Genomic DNA, 16,522 nt, shown 5'->3' on the forward strand with positions numbered 1-16,522 from the left:
AAATGGAAAATATGCAGGATGACTACAAAGTAATAGGCTTAGAGATGGGCAAAATGTATGCAGTTTGTTCTAAAGAGCAGGATATATGGGTGAAATATTCTCTTATGGATCAATTACTGTCAGCCTTCTGCCTGTAGTATTTCATTTCATTTATATCAAAGGTGTTGAACAACATTCAGTAGAATATTCTTTGTAGAATGATATACTAGGTAGGTACTCTCATTACTTAGATGAATGTTTAGGAAACAATTGCTTTTAGTGTTCAGAAGCACAAATGAAGATGCCAAATGTTATTAATGTTTATAAAGCACCCTAAAAATGTGATGTAGTATATAATTTCCAATTTAAGATTATTTTTTTGTTCTGTTTTGTTTCTGCTTTTGTCTTGAGAGTTACAAACTTGGCCATGGATTACTAATGGAAACTACAGACGGTTAAATACTGCTTTGAAACAAATCTGTTTTTGCAGTGAGAGGATGATTTTTATTCAATTTATTCTCTGCATTCCTAGAACTGTGCCAAGAAGCCTCATCTGGTGAAGTTTTCCTGCTGGCTTCAGCAGCTCTTGCCAATATTACTTTCTTTGATACCATGGCTTGTGAAATGTTGCTTCAGCTAAATGCTATGAAGATTCTTTTAGCAGCATGTTCAGACAAACACATAGTGGATACTCCATATTCCCGAGATCAGGTGAGTGGCTTCTCAGCAAGATACTGTGAGCACATTTATGCAAAAATCAGCTGGTTTCAGCTCCTTGTCTGTCTTGATGTAGGCAAACCTAATTTGATTTCCTGTCTTCACTTTTGTTCATCCTAATATTTGGCTTTTTCTTTATCTGTTTGTGTCCATTCTCATGCATTCTAAAGTCTGAATGTGGTTTTATGGGGAAAAGTAGCCACTTCCCATATTTGTAAGATACGGGGATTTATTTTTTTCCACTGTGAAGCTGGTTAAGCACTGACACAGTGAACTAGAGAGGTTGTGGAATCTCTCTCTTTGAAGGTATTCAATACTTGGCTGGACAAAGCTCTGACACCATTAAAATATATAGAGACATCAAGGCCTATATAAACTACTTTAAGTTCAAAGATGAATTAGCTCCAAGAGCCGAATAAGGACCTGATCCTCAGCCCATTGATGTTGGTGGGCTTTGGATCAAGTCCTAACTACTGTCCTTACTGTCCTGCTGTTTTGGTGCAAACAAGACCTCAGTTGTGGTGTGGTTCTAGACATGGCTTTATACTGTTAATTCATACATACAATTCTTCTTGATTTTCTGTCTTTGTTCCTCCTATGTCACAATTTGAATTCCTTATTTCATTATGCCTTCACCTTTGTTCTGAGTGAGATGGCAATTTGCTCTGTGGTGAGCCCTTTCTTGAAATTAGGAAGGCAGACATCCAAAGAAATATTTATGACCTTATTAGGTAACAGATGAGTTAGAGGCCTTCTAAAGCTTTGTTGGTTGCAAGACATCTTATTATCTATCTAGATTAAGAGAAAACTTTGGAATGGCTAATGATTTCATCTCCAGGAATACCTTCCTTTCCTTCCTGGAATAAAATTTAGATCAAAAGTTGTGATGGCATCTGTACTGTGACACAGTAAGTTTCTAAGCTGACTCCTACTTATTTCTACAGCAGTGGGCCTGTGAAATGCTGCCTATGGATTGCTCCATTACTGAGCACTGGCTGCTCAGGTGGAACTTGAGTGCTGCTCTACTTGACTTTAAGAGTTGTTGGCATTACTGGTCAAGCAGATCTGATAAGGCAACAGCCTTTGGAGAATTCTTCCTTCCAAGTCCTGAACAAACATGTGTTTGAGTGGATTGTTCACCTTTCAAAAGCACAGTTGTTTTAGTGCTCTATTAAAGGGCAGATTCTGCCAATTATCTTAGTTTTAAGGAATACCTTGCATTTTAATTTTCTCTGGCTAGTTGTTGCAGTGGGGCTAAGAGAGACTCAGCTAGGGAGAAAAATAACAGTACATTTGTTTTCAAAGGGTATTCTAAATTGCTGTTTTGACTTTTGATAGGGATACTTTAATTCTGTTTATGTACATAATATAATAACTATCTTTTTCATATATATTTTCTCATCTGGTGTACATTCACCTAAGGACATAAAGTTAATTAGGCTTGGAAATTCTTTATTCAAGAATTTATTTTGCAATGTGCTACTAGCATGGACTACACTTTTATGGGCAAATGTCCATTTTGAATGATCAGATCATCCAGTCTGCAGTAGAATTAAACTATACTAACTGTCAAAGCAGTGAAAGAACAAAGAAAGAATATTCATAGAAAATACAGCAAAATACAATCTAATAATGATAAAATGTGATAAAGGAGCACATCAAACTTAGAGCCCCATTTCTCACATAGAACTTAAAGTAAAACATCGTATGCAAGTAGGGAAAAGCGAGTCTTGCTTTCATCTGTGCCATTTTCTATCATCAGAAAGTCACAGGATGGCTTTCCATACAGCCAGCTGATGGAACAACAGGACAGCTAGCACTGATTAGTTGACAGCCTCCACGGTAGCATGGATAGCACTTCCCTCAGGAGCTGAATGTCTTATGCATTCTTTGTTGCCTGCAGAAAGTAGTTTTCTGCTTGTGCTCCTCTAGTAATGTTTTGTCTTTTGATTTCTGAGAAGCTGTTTTATGCAAATGATAAACTTCCTGCCTTCATTGTCTGAAAACTGACTTCCTCTTTCACTTTCCAGATAGCGTTATCTTAGATGAGGTTAGAAACAAAAAATTGCATTGCTGGACTTAATGACAACATAATAATTGACCATGTAACAGCAGCAGGCATTGTTTCTGTAACCAGAAGTATTACAGTGGAATTGCTTAACTTTATAACAGAATACTTTGCATAAGAAATATCAGATGAAGCCTTAATTTCTAGTTTTCTGTCAAAATGGATACAAGCGTGTCCTCTGTTATTTTCTTAATGTGGATACTTTTTTTTTTTTCCCCTGCATAGCAGGTTTGCATTTTAAAGGCACATCTTTCAGACAGGTTCCTACTTACGTTCATGTAACATGTATGTGTTTAATGTGTGTGTGTAATAGAAATGTCAGATGTCTTAATGGAGAGAAAGCACTGTCAGAAGAATGGTTCTAACAAAATCCTTGTCATTTAGGGCCCCTTTCATTTTAACCATCATCTTAGACTCTACATAGAAAAATATGAAATGTGTGTTTGTGCAAGGCATATTTATGTATAATAAATTTTTTTCTCTCTGCATTCCCACTTGTCTCCTCAGTGTTGCTAGTATTCTCACCTCACCTGTGAAGCTGTGGAGGTAAAGTCTAACATCTTCTGATCTTCTGTTATTCAAGCAGACAAAGAATTAATGTGTAGTGAACACATTGATTTTAAAGTGCTTACTTCTAGGTCTAAAGTCAGTGAGTTATTTTTTGAAAAAGTTTGAGGTGGAGAAATGCTTTAAACTAGAAGGTGAAAATTGATATAGTTACTGCTTTGTTTTTGCTCTCCTTTTCTTCCCTCTCCTAAATTCTTTCCATTTTCCTTGGCATTTGGGAGATGCTGCAGGCTCTGAAGCTGAGATCTTCTCTCTCAGTTAAGGTTGAAATCTCCTAACATTTTTTCCCTTGCATGGATGATTGCAGGGTCAAAAAGTGAGCAGAGACATATTATTTGAAGATCAAGAAGTTTAGATGTTTAAATGTTGCCTAGCTCTCAGTGAAAGACTTTGGAAACATTATTTTTAAAGAGAAGAATACTGACAGGACCTTTAGACTTCTTATGAAAATCCCTGCCAGGTTGCAGTACTACCTCTCAACCTGTCTTTCTTGAATACTAAGGAACTTATAACTCCTTGTCAATTGCTTTCTGTTTTTGCTTGTCATCATGAGGACTGTTAGACTCCTGACTCCATTTTGTTAAATGGCTGTCCAGATTTTCCCTTATGTTTGGAAGTCAGTATGGTCTGAGGAGAACTTGGGGCTCAGAATGGAATTTGGGCAGTGAAGTCTGTGTAAGATGCCCCTTTTCCCTGCACCTGACTGAAGTAGGAGATAAAATCATTGCTGGTGAGGAAGGCAGTTAGTGGAGTCTTTCTTGCTTAGGCTTTCTAAGTTCTAGGAGCAAAAGAATAAGCAGGAGAGGAATATCCCTTCTACTGCTGAACCATCAGCTATTCTTTCATAGGGAATAAATGTGTGTGATATCCTGGGACTTTGTGGCCTATGGCATGTTACACAAGCAGCCAGGGACAGAGCAAAGGTTGGTGGTCAGACTACTGCGTCTGGCTGCAAACTGTGTTTGGTAAACTGTACACCAAAATTGTGCAATCTATTCTAATGTTTACTGCATCATGCTGAGAAAACATGTTTTCAGCTAATACAGTTAGAAATGTAGGTGATACGTTACATAATTAAGTTAGTAAACAATATATTTAAGAAATTAAGCAAGAAACAAGACAACCACTAGGATGCAGAAATGAAAACAAGGCCCAAAGTCACATGTCCTTATATGAACTTTAATGAACTTTAACTATGCCATTATATCACAGATATCTCAATTAATTTCCTGTGCAAATCTGCAATTGTTTTCCCGGTGTCCCTTTTTTTAAAAAAACAACAAAAATTATCTTTTAAACACAAAATCTTTTTGAGACAAAATGTCTGTTTATTTATAATTCTGCCCTGCACATTCAGATTAGATGCAGTAAAATGCAACATGCAGCAATATGCAAAATGAGAGGCACAGTTGAAAGAGTGAAATCCTCATGTCAGCTGAAGAACTCTTTGCTGTTCTTTGCTAGTGGCTAGGGTTTTATTCCTGGGATCAATTCCCAATATTGTTCCTGCTCTGATTTTGAAGTAGTAATTTAACTTCTCAGCATTTCTGTTTAATCATCTGTAAAGTTGGGCAGACAGCACGCTTACTCAGTGTAAAGCCTCTCTGGAGGAAACATGTTGTGTCAGCACAATTCATTGCAGTTTTTATTCTCAACCCTTGCCTGCCAGGTTCACAGTACAATCAGGCTGGTGCAGGAGTAGAGCTATTTCCGTCAGAATCTAAACAGGAGACTGTAATAATCATAAAGCTGCAAGTCTGAGATGGTTGTGTATGTGTTTTGCTACTTTTGTCTTCTTGGCTTCCATACAAAATGTGACAGCAGACCTCTAAGGGTCTCTTTCCACTCATTATTTTTTCCAAAATCACAAAATCACTTGGTTATCACTACCAAGCAGAAGGCTGCAATTTCAGTCTCAGTTCTAAGCAGGTGAGCTCATATCAGCATTTCTACATACTATGATTCCTTTTCTTCTGTTTGCTTCTCAAGTAGCTAACTGATACTTTCTAGGGTAAGTACCAGAAATGACTTCCCGACCACTGTGCTTGAATTAGTGGCAGCTGAACTAGATCCTGTGCTCTTTCTCACTTCTAAAGTGGGAGTGACTAACTTTTCTCTCACAGACTCAAACCATGATTCCCAGTAGACAAAATAAAATTGTTTCCTACAATTGTGCAGTAGCTTAGGCCAAATTGTGCTCTGCTATAGGGAGACCAGGTGTCTTGCATTGACTGAATCAGTTCCACAATCTAAGAAACTTTCTAATAACACAAATAGTGTCTTAGGGATGATCTTTTTTCCCCAGGTTTTCATCTGAAACAAAGGAAACTGTGGTTCAGGAGCAAGAAAAGAGGCAGGGTCAATCTCCACCACTAGCTCAGAGCTACATTGCCTGGTTTATGGAACATTCCTATTAACTGTGTGAGCCATGAAAGATGCATTTCCCATATGCTTCTTCAAAACAAAAAATGTGAGAATTCTGCCCACTCCTTGGTTACTTTAGTTAGCACTATGAAATAAAATAGATAAAAAGGTAGTAAAGACATTCTTCCTACCACAGAGGAAGATTCATTTAGCCTTTGATACTCTGCCTTAGCATTCCAAGACTGCGGTTCCGACTCAGTCTCAGAGTAGATGTAGAGTTCACAGGAGATCCTGTCTAACTGCTATTATTTTTCAGTGGGAATATTTGTCTCTTCCAATGAGATGGCAGAAAGATGCTATTTGCGTAGGTATATTTTTTTCTCTATTTTCAGGAAGAAAACTGAATTCCCAATCTCAGAAATGGGTAGTCGATCCACTGGGAGTTAAGTTTTTCACTTCAAGTGATATCATGTGCCAGAGAAAATTACTAGAGATTCCTTAACAAGGTTTTTCCTCCCAGTAATATCCTGAAAGATCCTTCTACCTCAATGTGATGTGATGCCTGTACCTGAACCCTGCTGTGTATACCCTTTTGCTATCTCCCTATGGGCTGATCTCAAATTGTGAAGTTTAAATGTTTTTAATTTACATTCAGACATAAAGACTCTCTTCCTTCTGATTAGTTATCAGGTGTCCCTTTCTTCCTAAAGATGGTATCTGGAACTTTGTAGGCAAATCTGATTTATCCTTATATCATTAATTTGAATTAATTACCAAATACAATATGTAGCAAAAAAATTAATTTTACTTAGTGATGAATCAGCCTTAAAGGAGTAATTATCTAAGAAGATTAGCAATTCTATATTGATCTATTTTGCCACTCTATTAAATTACTCAGTAATTCTTATTTTGAGCTTGTGACTTTCTATTTATGTTGGGACTATCAATAAAAGCTTGCCGGACAATGTACCTTTACTATCAACAAAAGCATATTAGCATCATACTTTTCACCTGTATAGATCTCTCCCCACAAATGAGGTAAGTGACCCTCAAATGTGGAAGATATTTGCCCTTTAACAAGCTGAAATGTGTGCTTTCATCTTTCAAATCCTGCTGCATTTTTCTTCCTGAGTAGCTGGTTTCACACTAATGAGAAACACTTTAAGATCATCTTATATCTCCCATTAAGGGTGAGTTATCTCAAGCAGTAAAGAAGCCTTCTGTTTTCTATGTGTTCTTTAGGTTTAAACCTCTTTGTCACTTAAAGCATTTGAGTTTTACACTCACAGCATATGCATCTATGTTTATAAAAAACATTTTCAGCTCGTTTTCATTTTTGTTACAAATGGCCAGTACTTTTATTCACCAGTTAATGAACATTAGTCACCATTACCTGTTTAGAAAGAGAAGCGTTATGATGTTACGTGGTTTTAGTAAGAAACTCTCCAGGTTGACTGATGCTCCAGAATTTTTGGACAAAACCATTTTACAGATTCTTAACCCTAGTTTCTCAAATTTCTATTACTCTTGACAACTGTAATTCCTAAAGTTCACTGTGAAGTAGACCACAGAAACAAAAAGAAAGGTTCATCATATCAGGATATGTGAAAGGCTGGGTGGGCGGAAGGAAACTGTGTGGAACTAAAAATGTTTTGATTGATTTTTGATTTAGTTTATTAGAGTAAACAACAGGATAAACGCTGCCAATTATAATAATAAGTTACATTGTCACTAGAGAGGGATGTATCTGTGTTTACTATTCATTCCATTCATAGAAGTATACAGATATTTAGTCAGATTTTTAATTAATTTCCAGAGCAACAGTAAAAACAATAATATGATGCTGTACTGACTTCTGAAAAGTTTGAAATGTCTCTGTTATTTTTAAGTGTATTTATTAAATAGAGAACATTTCCATGGATCTAAACTGTAGCCCCCTTGCTCCAGAATTTTTGATATAGCTTTTAAGCTCAGAAAACAAACTCTTTAGTCTCATTTTACCTTGTAATAAGTCATATTAGTGGGACTATCTGCATGTTAATATTTTGATAAATTGCCACCTTTTCATGGGGTGCTAAAATAGAAGCACATCTGACAGTTCTCTTGCTGGCATTTTGTGTTTTACTGTTTCACTACCTGGCATGTGTAGGTGGGCAGTGCATAGCACATATTAGCAGTTGGATGGTGAATGCAGAGATAAACCCCAGAGGCCTATTACACTGGTTACTGTTAGTGCAATTCATGCAACACTGACTGGAATTATTCAGCTTTCATCTGGATGCACACAAATGTCTTAGACAGTTTTATATTTGTATATCGTGTCCATTTTTCCATTATGTTCATTACTTCAGCATTTGAGAATTACAATTCTTCAGTGTTCTCATGAGTTACCCCTGGTATTGCAAATTCTTTTGGACAAATAATTTTTCAAAATAGATATAAGCTAACTGAGAAACTAGCAATAAAGAGTCTCAGAAATAATTGTGCTGAAATGCTTGAATTTTATAGAACTAAAGAGCTTAGGCAGCTTATATTTCCTAAAAGATTGAGAGATAACTCTCTAAACCCCAAACTGGTGAATAAGCCAAGTTCTTGACTGGTCAGAGAAGGAATGAAAAAGAGTTATGAAACCAAGACCAAAAAAACCCACAAAACAGTACTTATTCTGCTCTAACCACTTTTGCGATTGGGATCTACATCTAGGAATTCTGACAACATGTAAAGTTACATTTTTACTTTTCAGCTGGTCCAAAACTTTTATAAATGTTTTCTTTACCTTGAAATATAGCACATTATTCTGTTCTGAGAGAGAGACAATGAATCAGAGACGCATGGTTTCACAGTATGACAAGCATGGCTTTAGACTAATGACCGAACATGGAAAGATCTGAATTGTATGGACAGTCAGCTTAGCTTCTCTGAGTAGGACCCAAAAAATATGTCTGTCATTCCATATAAGACTACTAAATAGTTCATTGACAAGCAAAGTTTTTAAAAAGTATGTCCTTGTCTTCCTGTACTTCATGTTGCCCTGTTGACAGCTCATCTAACAGAGTTTATAGATATGGATTTTTATTTCTTTTGTACCTATTGCTATTTTGTACAAGGCTGCAGCCACCAGAGTTATATAAGTACTCCTGTCAGAGTTGAGCACCTGAAAGTGTTGGTTGGTCTGTATAAATGGGCCCACAGTGGACTTGGCTTGGGTTAGTCTATTGGAGAGATCTGCTGGAGTAGAGATAGAAGAGATGGAAGGGACAGGATCTAGCTCCAGAACAGATCTGCTTAGTACACATAGAGACACTGAGACAGTGAACTGCTGCTGGATGGGATTAGTGTTTGCAGCATTTGGTTTTTATGGCAGTACGTTAAGAATCTTGCCTCAGATTTGGCAATAGATTCTGAGAACAGATATTACGTCAAGAATTCTCCATATAATGAAGCAATTGTATGAGTGTTTTTGGTTTGTTGTTGTTGTTTTATCCCCTGGAAAATAAAGTCTGATAATCTTTGCTTGATAGCATGTGTGTAAACTCCACACTTCAATAAATTGCAAAGGTTGGTGGAATTTGCAGGCCCCAGCGTAGGCTTTCCAGATGCTTCTGGAAAAGTTCTTATTGGTTTGCAGTCAAGTGTAAATCCTAAGGAAATCTTGCTACATTAATACCAGTGCTCATAAGAGTGCTCTTCTTCAAAGCAATTTGAGTCTACATACAAGTCTGTTTTCCTCTAGAGACTTTTTCCCTAGAATTATACACTCTTGAACTTTGGTCTGTATTACAGAGAAAAATTTTATGTTGGTTGCATGTATAGTGAATTCTAAAAGAGGCAAATATAGCAGAAATACAAAAATTTTAAGTCAACTTCTTATTCAACTTGCCTGTTATGTGTTCAGGTATGCTATTTCACACTTAATTGTTAACATGATGCTTCTGGGAAAGAAAATCTATCCATATGAGCGGGTTAATTTATAGTTTAACTGCCTTTAGAATTCGAAAAGACAACTTAGGTAGAACCTGATATTTACTGATGGAAAGATTTAAACATTTTTGCACAAGGTTATGTATGAAACCTTTCGGCACTAAATACACTGCAAAATAAAGGGGCTATGTATTCAATACAAAGGAGTCTGAAGTACAGATGTAAGCACCATGCAAATAATTTTTTATGTGAAAAGATATACACAAAATATTTTTACATATGAAAATACTTATTAGACAAAATAACTTGAAGCAGTGGAATAATTGGCACATATTCAAATTATGGTTAATTGAATTCTTCATCTGTGGCTCAGAGAGCCACATGGGGTACAGACTCTGCATAGAGGAAGTAATTTTCATTAACAGGATATAATTTAGAATGAGAAAACATATACACTCTCCCTGAAACACTGTTAATAATTAATATGGAATAAATACATAGACGTACCGAGTTACCATATTTCTACCTGTCACTCTAGAGTTTGAGCAACTCATTTACATCCTAAGTAAGTATATTTATTCAGAGAGATGACACTGTAACACTACCTTTGAAAGTGGAAGACCTTTATGTCACAGCACCGAAAATGACTCATCCTTTTTACTGAGATGGAAAAGTAAGATCAGAATCATGATTTGATCTACTTACATCTTTGAAAGAAGTTTGCCTGTCTCTGAACAAACACTGTACAGTACAAAGCTGATAAACAGTTCTCAAACTGATCATTACTTTTGAGGCTAACCAGTATTTCTCAGCTACAATAGAGACAAAAGGAATCTTTTAAGAAAATATACTACCTCAATTTTGTATTCTAATTATATATAATATTTATTATTTTGTCTCTTACATATTTTGTTAATGTTGAGATATATTTGTGTATACGAAGCAAGTTATATTGAAATATAAAATCCTATTTTGCCTGATATGAATGAAAGAAAGTATATGATATCAGTGAAGGGAATGGATGAATGAAAGCCAAAAAGTCTATTTGACTCAAGCTCTGTCAATGGCTCAGTGCATAATTTTTAAGCCATCTGTGTTGCACTTAATCCTGAAAATGATTGATGTTATTTTGGATAAAAAATTCTGTAAATCAGGATCTCACCTGGGTTTCTCTTAGTACAAAACTTGATTTTAGTCTTAGCTCAGGAAAAGTGTAAACATGCTTAAGACCAGCTCCATTTGGGACAGAGCTCTAACATGCACGTAATCTATGGCTTCAATAAAACTGAAAAGTGTTCCTTAGATAATCTTTTGAATCATGTTGAAGATTCCTCAACATTTCAGCTGAACCCTGAAGCAGAAGGGTAGTGAGAGCCTTGAAAGTACATGATGTGGTAGACCTTAACCTGCTCTGTGAGCTCTGCCTGAGAAGGAATGTGATAGCAGACATCTGAGGGAGGGCAGTTACTAGATGACTCTTTGTAGGTCCTCCAGGCATTTTGGTTGGTTTTTATAAATGCTTCTTTCTCTTCCTTCTAATATGAGCAAACAATTGTTCTGCTGCATAAATTTTCATGACATGCTTTTATGCATGAGTATAGTAGTGCAAGGAAAAGGTGCTTTATTTTTCTTGTCTGGATTTCAATCATCAGCCATATGGTAAAGAACCTTGAGAGATGAGAAGTGGGAACAGACTGTTAATCTACAAGAATGCTTTTTAATTCTACTCATTTTGTCATATTTCTGCCATACTTATTTTATACACTACAGTCCTATTTAGTCTTTCTGAATTGTAAGGCTGTACTTAGTATTTACTTTTCTTTTTAACAACAGGTGGTAACAATATTGGCAAACATGTCTGTCTTGGACCAATGTGCTTCAGAAATCGTTCAAGGAAATGGTATGTATTTTAACTGAATTATATTCTGCATGTGTTTGTGGAGAATATTTGAAAGGAAAGGAATATTTGCTAGTTAAAGAAGAAAGGCTTCACAACTAATACTTCAGTTTGCATCCCCTTTCTGCTGGATATTGCATATTGCTGCAAGGTGCAAAGTGAGTTCTTTGGATGGTTCCATGCAATGGAAATAAATTACCACTGGTTTAGAAAACTTTGCGTGTAAGGCAGCAGATTGTTTGTGTGTGCGTTAACTTATTTGTAGACAGAATGCAAGGCATTGTTTCAACAACTGTTATTCTTGTAGTCACGTTGTGTAAGGTGGCAATTCTTACACTTTGAAATATATTGTTTCACTTATATTATTGCTATTATATATTATTGTTTCAAATATATTGAACCACTTATTGTTTTTGTTTGACTTTGCTCACGAGTATTCAGAGGTAAAAATTTTGAAGCACTGTTTATATTACTGTGCAGCGCTTGCCAGTTTTTTCCACACTACTTTAAATATCACATTGTGAGAAAATCATGATACGGAAAAAAATCAAGTCCGCCAGAAGAAAACTTATAGGTTAGGTTAATAATTGTGTGAATGAGAATACAGGAAGACCTAACTCCCTTATAATACGTCTCTCAGCAACTTCATGGCTAAGGTAAACTGAAGTCTTTTTTTTTTTCCTGTACTCTCTAGTGAGAGATATTCAATAACTGCGAAGTTTCACGTATGTTGCCTTTTCTGTCCTAGAAATATCCCTTCCACATTTTTTTTTTAATTATGTTTGATAGGAATGGCTTGGTTTTCGATCCATTTGAATCTCAAACATGGATGGAGGTGGGAGAAAGTATGTAGAAATAGATCTTGAGATAGAATTTGTCTGCTCCAAAGTACGTAGCTCTCTCTGAAAATAAAGCCTTTTATTTCCTTCCATGGAAAGGAAACAGGTACAAAGACCAGAATAACACTATTTGATAGTGCAAATTTAGCTATTCATTTTCACCAGTGATGAACAAGAACCCGCATGCCATGCTCATAATAATCTCCACTAGAGGAGATAACCCACTGTTTCACAGCTGCTATGATGGAGCTGTCGCTAGGAAAATGTTGCCCATGCGGTCTATCTTTCATTGGCCTGTACAGATGGAAGTCAGAAGGTGCCAACCAAATCTGAACCAGATTGGTGAATGTGGTAGGAAATTCCAGCCAAGATTGGCAATGTGCTCCAGGGTCTTCAAGTTGGTATGCGGCCTGGATGTTATCATGGTGCAGGAGAAAGTTTGTCTTCTTCTCTATCCTGACTGGAAATTCAGGGCTTTGGCTTAATCAGTATAATAGAGGTCAAAGTTGATAATTTGTCTGGCTTCCAGGAAATCCAGAAGGATCATCAAAAGGACAGTGCTGAGGACTGTGTCTTGAACTTCTTCTTTGATAGGGAATTCACGTGTTGCCATTGTATAGTCTGCTGTTTTGACTCTGGCTTGTAGGGCTGATATCATGTCTCTTCACCACTAATGCTGTATTCCAGGAAACTCTCACCACTGGTCTCATATTGATTCAATACATCCTGACAAATTTGCATATAGTGTTCTTTCTGTTTTTCTGCAAGCATTTGTGGGACTCACCTGGTGCAAACTTTGTGACAAACCAATATTGCCACCATCGTTTCCAATGCATTGAAGCCAACACTCAACTTCATACACAGTTCCCTGGTTGTACACCAGAAACTGTTTTGTTCTTGGGAAAGGTGTTTGATCATGTTTCCACAAGTGCATAAAGATCACGAAAATACAGTCAAGCATTGAAGTGCTCTGTAGCACAGGGACATTGCTTTGAAAGAACTCCAGCAAGTTATTGCATACTCATTATAAACTGTACTAGATCTGTGTGTGTTCACACCACTGGTGAACTGTGACTAGAAGTAATAAAAAATAAACACACAATACCAAATAGCCCCTTCTCTTTCCTAAAAGAATACAGAAGTGTTTTCTCTAATCCTCTCTCAGTAAAACATGTAATTAATGAAAGTGTGTATATGATAAAATTTGTATACATTCCTTAGTGGAAATTCATACAGAAGCATTCGCCCCTGGCTTTTCAGAAGGGTTGGCACTCAGCTTGTGTATAAAAGCTTCTAGTATTTGCCTAATACTATGATAATTAGATGCTGGTCGGAAGCCAGACTTACACATGCACTGCTGAGAAGGACCTTAAGATCTTATAGAGTCTGGATGGATTTTCTTCCCAACTTTGACTTATTTTGTATGTCAATTGATCATTATCTCGTTGTGTGATTCTGGTGCTAATTCTCCTAATTATTTATGCAAATATTCTAATGGTTAAAATCCTCTGATGCTACCTAAAGTAATCTGAATTTCCTAATGGCATATGGAGTCTAATAGCACATAATTGTCCTTACAGTTAAAATAACTTAGAAACTATAAATCAGCACAGTCTCTGGTTTTCTCCTGCTACAATATGAGTATCTACTCCTACAGGTAAAAAAAAGTTGATAAAACCATTTTACATTGTTTCTTCTGAAATGAAGAGTCATCACACAGTAAACTTCAAGACATAAGACTTCGTAATTTCCCTCATTAAGGGAATGCAGATTACTGTAAACAGTTTGAGATGGAAGCTTTTAAAAGCTTGCTTAAAATTACGTAAACATGGAAAAAAACAACCACCACCACTTTTACTTTCTTTTAATTAAAAGGAAAACCTGAAATATATTCCTACTGTTTTTGAGGTTAGTGACAATCTTTAGGCTAGTTTAAATGCAATTAAGGAATATTCATCTACTTTTCACAATTTTATTTGAGTCAGTATGTATTTGGGCTGTTTCCAAGCAGACTGAATGAAAGAGGAAAGAGTTAGTGCATTTTCTAGTTAAGAAATTTCTGTAGTTCCCTGGTGAAAACAAGCATTCACAGATCAGATGGGCCAAAATACCAATGGCAAAATTGCAGCTCACAGTTATGTATTCTTCCTGCCCTAATCCAGTAGTGATTACATTTACCTGATGTTCTATTTCCCTTTACTCTTATAAGGTGATATTTCTTGTTGGAGAGAAGTTAACAATGGCTCTTACATCCTTGTAGGTGTTCAACTTTTAATGGAAATGCTCTTTGAGAGGTCATCTTCAGGAAATTCAGCAGAAGTTGCCGCTTGTGAGCGAGTTCAACAGAAATCTGCAGTTACACTGGCACGACTCAGCCGGGATCCTGAAGTGGCAGATGCAGCTGTAAAACTCAGCTGTAAGGATGTGTCACTGGCTTAATGGAAAACTGAAAAAGAGGGAGGAACTGTCAGCCAAGGAGAAGCTCTTTTCAGTTCTTTAGCTTCACTTGGTACAATTTGTGGAATGGGTTTCCCTATAAAATCTCTTCAGAAGGTGAGGAGGTTATACTAAATGAACCTCTGGCTCAATTCCCAGAGGAACCTGAGGTACAGCTTCCTCTCAACGCATAGCTGTGACCGACTGTGACAACCAACTCAGGACTACATCCCACTCTTCTTTATTTAAAGCCTAGTGCAGGATCCAACAATGGGGATAAAACTCAGATTCGTGCAAGCTCAGATGTGATGAATCTGATGGGAAGCCACATATTCTTTTGGATGTAGGTTTTTAAAGACGTGGGAGAATTGATGGGGAAGAAAGGGAATCATGATTTTCGTTCTGAAAGAGCAACAAAGGGTAAAAACAATGCATTTCTTGTTTTTGATTTATGACAATCAATCATGAACTGCTAACTCCATGGAGAGTCCCTTAAGTATTTGCACAGCATTTTACATTAGTAAACATATCTGGTAAGGGAGATAAATATTAAAGTATATAAGGGATAAGTTTATTATCTCAGAAGTAATTTATGTTTCTAAAATATTTCTCCCAATACTCTTCTGTGCTTTCAGGTATTCCTCGCCTAATTAAACTTTGCAGATCACCAACTGAAAGAAATAACAGCGATTCTGTTTTAGTAGCATGCCTGGTAGGTACCTTTTTACCGTCTTCTTGTGCTTATCCTGAAATATGAATAAAATGCAGCTCTTTCAATTTCAAAATGCATAAGCATTGCAAAAACTTTTTAAATTCTTGCCAGGAGATTAAGTATAATACTTTACAGTGTCAGTAGTTTTTCCTCTAATTGAAGATTTAGACACATGTATACGTGACTTCATATTACTGAGAAATTTACTAGAACAGTTTGTAATTTAAAGTTTCAGTCTTTCTTAAACTTCATTCTCTGATAATGCTGTCTTTGCTGAAATAAGTCCTGTGATCACAGAGGCAGTAGCCCTTTATCTAGGTGCATGAGTACACGCATGTAAATGTGTGAAAATATTTAAGTAAAATAGCCAAAGTGTCTCTGTGATCCATTTTTTTCTTCTTAAGACTCTCACACAATATAGAGCTCAGCCAAGGAGTGACCAGCAGAAAATTAACACTAAGGAGAAAAATCCTTGCTGCTTGCTGGCCCCACTTGGTTATTGTAGCTTTGGTTAACATACCTAGGTTGCACATGAGAAATTTTGTTCATTTAGGCAGAACTTATTCAGAATGAAGAAGGTTTGAATTTGAGCACAAGAAATTCTGTGGTTATTCCACATATGAGCTGAGAAGAGTGGTTAATCTTGCATGGGTTGAGCAGAGGCCATAGAATGACAGCAGCAAAATAGACGATGACTTTCCTGCTGCTCTGTCTCACTGAAGTTCACAGAATCACAAAATTGCAGGGGTTGGAAGGGACCTCAAGATGTTCAAGTCCAAACCCCTGCTAAAGCAGATACCCTACATTCACAAAAGTTGTGCTGCACATTCCCTGAATTCATATCTATTGCTTGAGTTGTTACCTGCTTGTCTCAGCACTTCTGCTTCTCTTAGTGTTTTAGCAACTGCCGGATGACACTTTCTGTAAATACGGCAAAACATTGTGCTTGGAACAGATACACTGCCTTAGGTTAGTAGGTATTGTCACTGCAATCTAAGGGCTTTCACTGTTTTGTATTTTTA

At 36.6% G+C, this 16,522-nt stretch overlaps 1 protein-coding gene across 1 annotated transcript in view; it reads left to right on the top strand.

Moving 5' to 3' along the window:
• Positions 1-16,522, top strand: part of INSC (INSC spindle orientation adaptor protein) — a 49,932-nt gene that overhangs the window by 28,680 nt on the left and 4,730 nt on the right. The window contains exons 3-6 of the mRNA XM_010710972.2: positions 512-690; positions 11,450-11,516; positions 14,613-14,768; positions 15,424-15,500. Coding sequence (XP_010709274.1) covers positions 512-690; positions 11,450-11,516; positions 14,613-14,768; positions 15,424-15,500 — 479 coding nt within the window. The remainder of the gene's footprint in view (positions 1-511; positions 691-11,449; positions 11,517-14,612; positions 14,769-15,423; positions 15,501-16,522) is intronic.

The sequence above is a fragment of the Meleagris gallopavo genome, chromosome 5 (assembly GCF_000146605.3).
Source record: "Meleagris gallopavo isolate NT-WF06-2002-E0010 breed Aviagen turkey brand Nicholas breeding stock chromosome 5, Turkey_5.1, whole genome shotgun sequence".
NCBI lineage: Eukaryota > Metazoa > Chordata > Aves > Galliformes > Phasianidae > Meleagris > Meleagris gallopavo.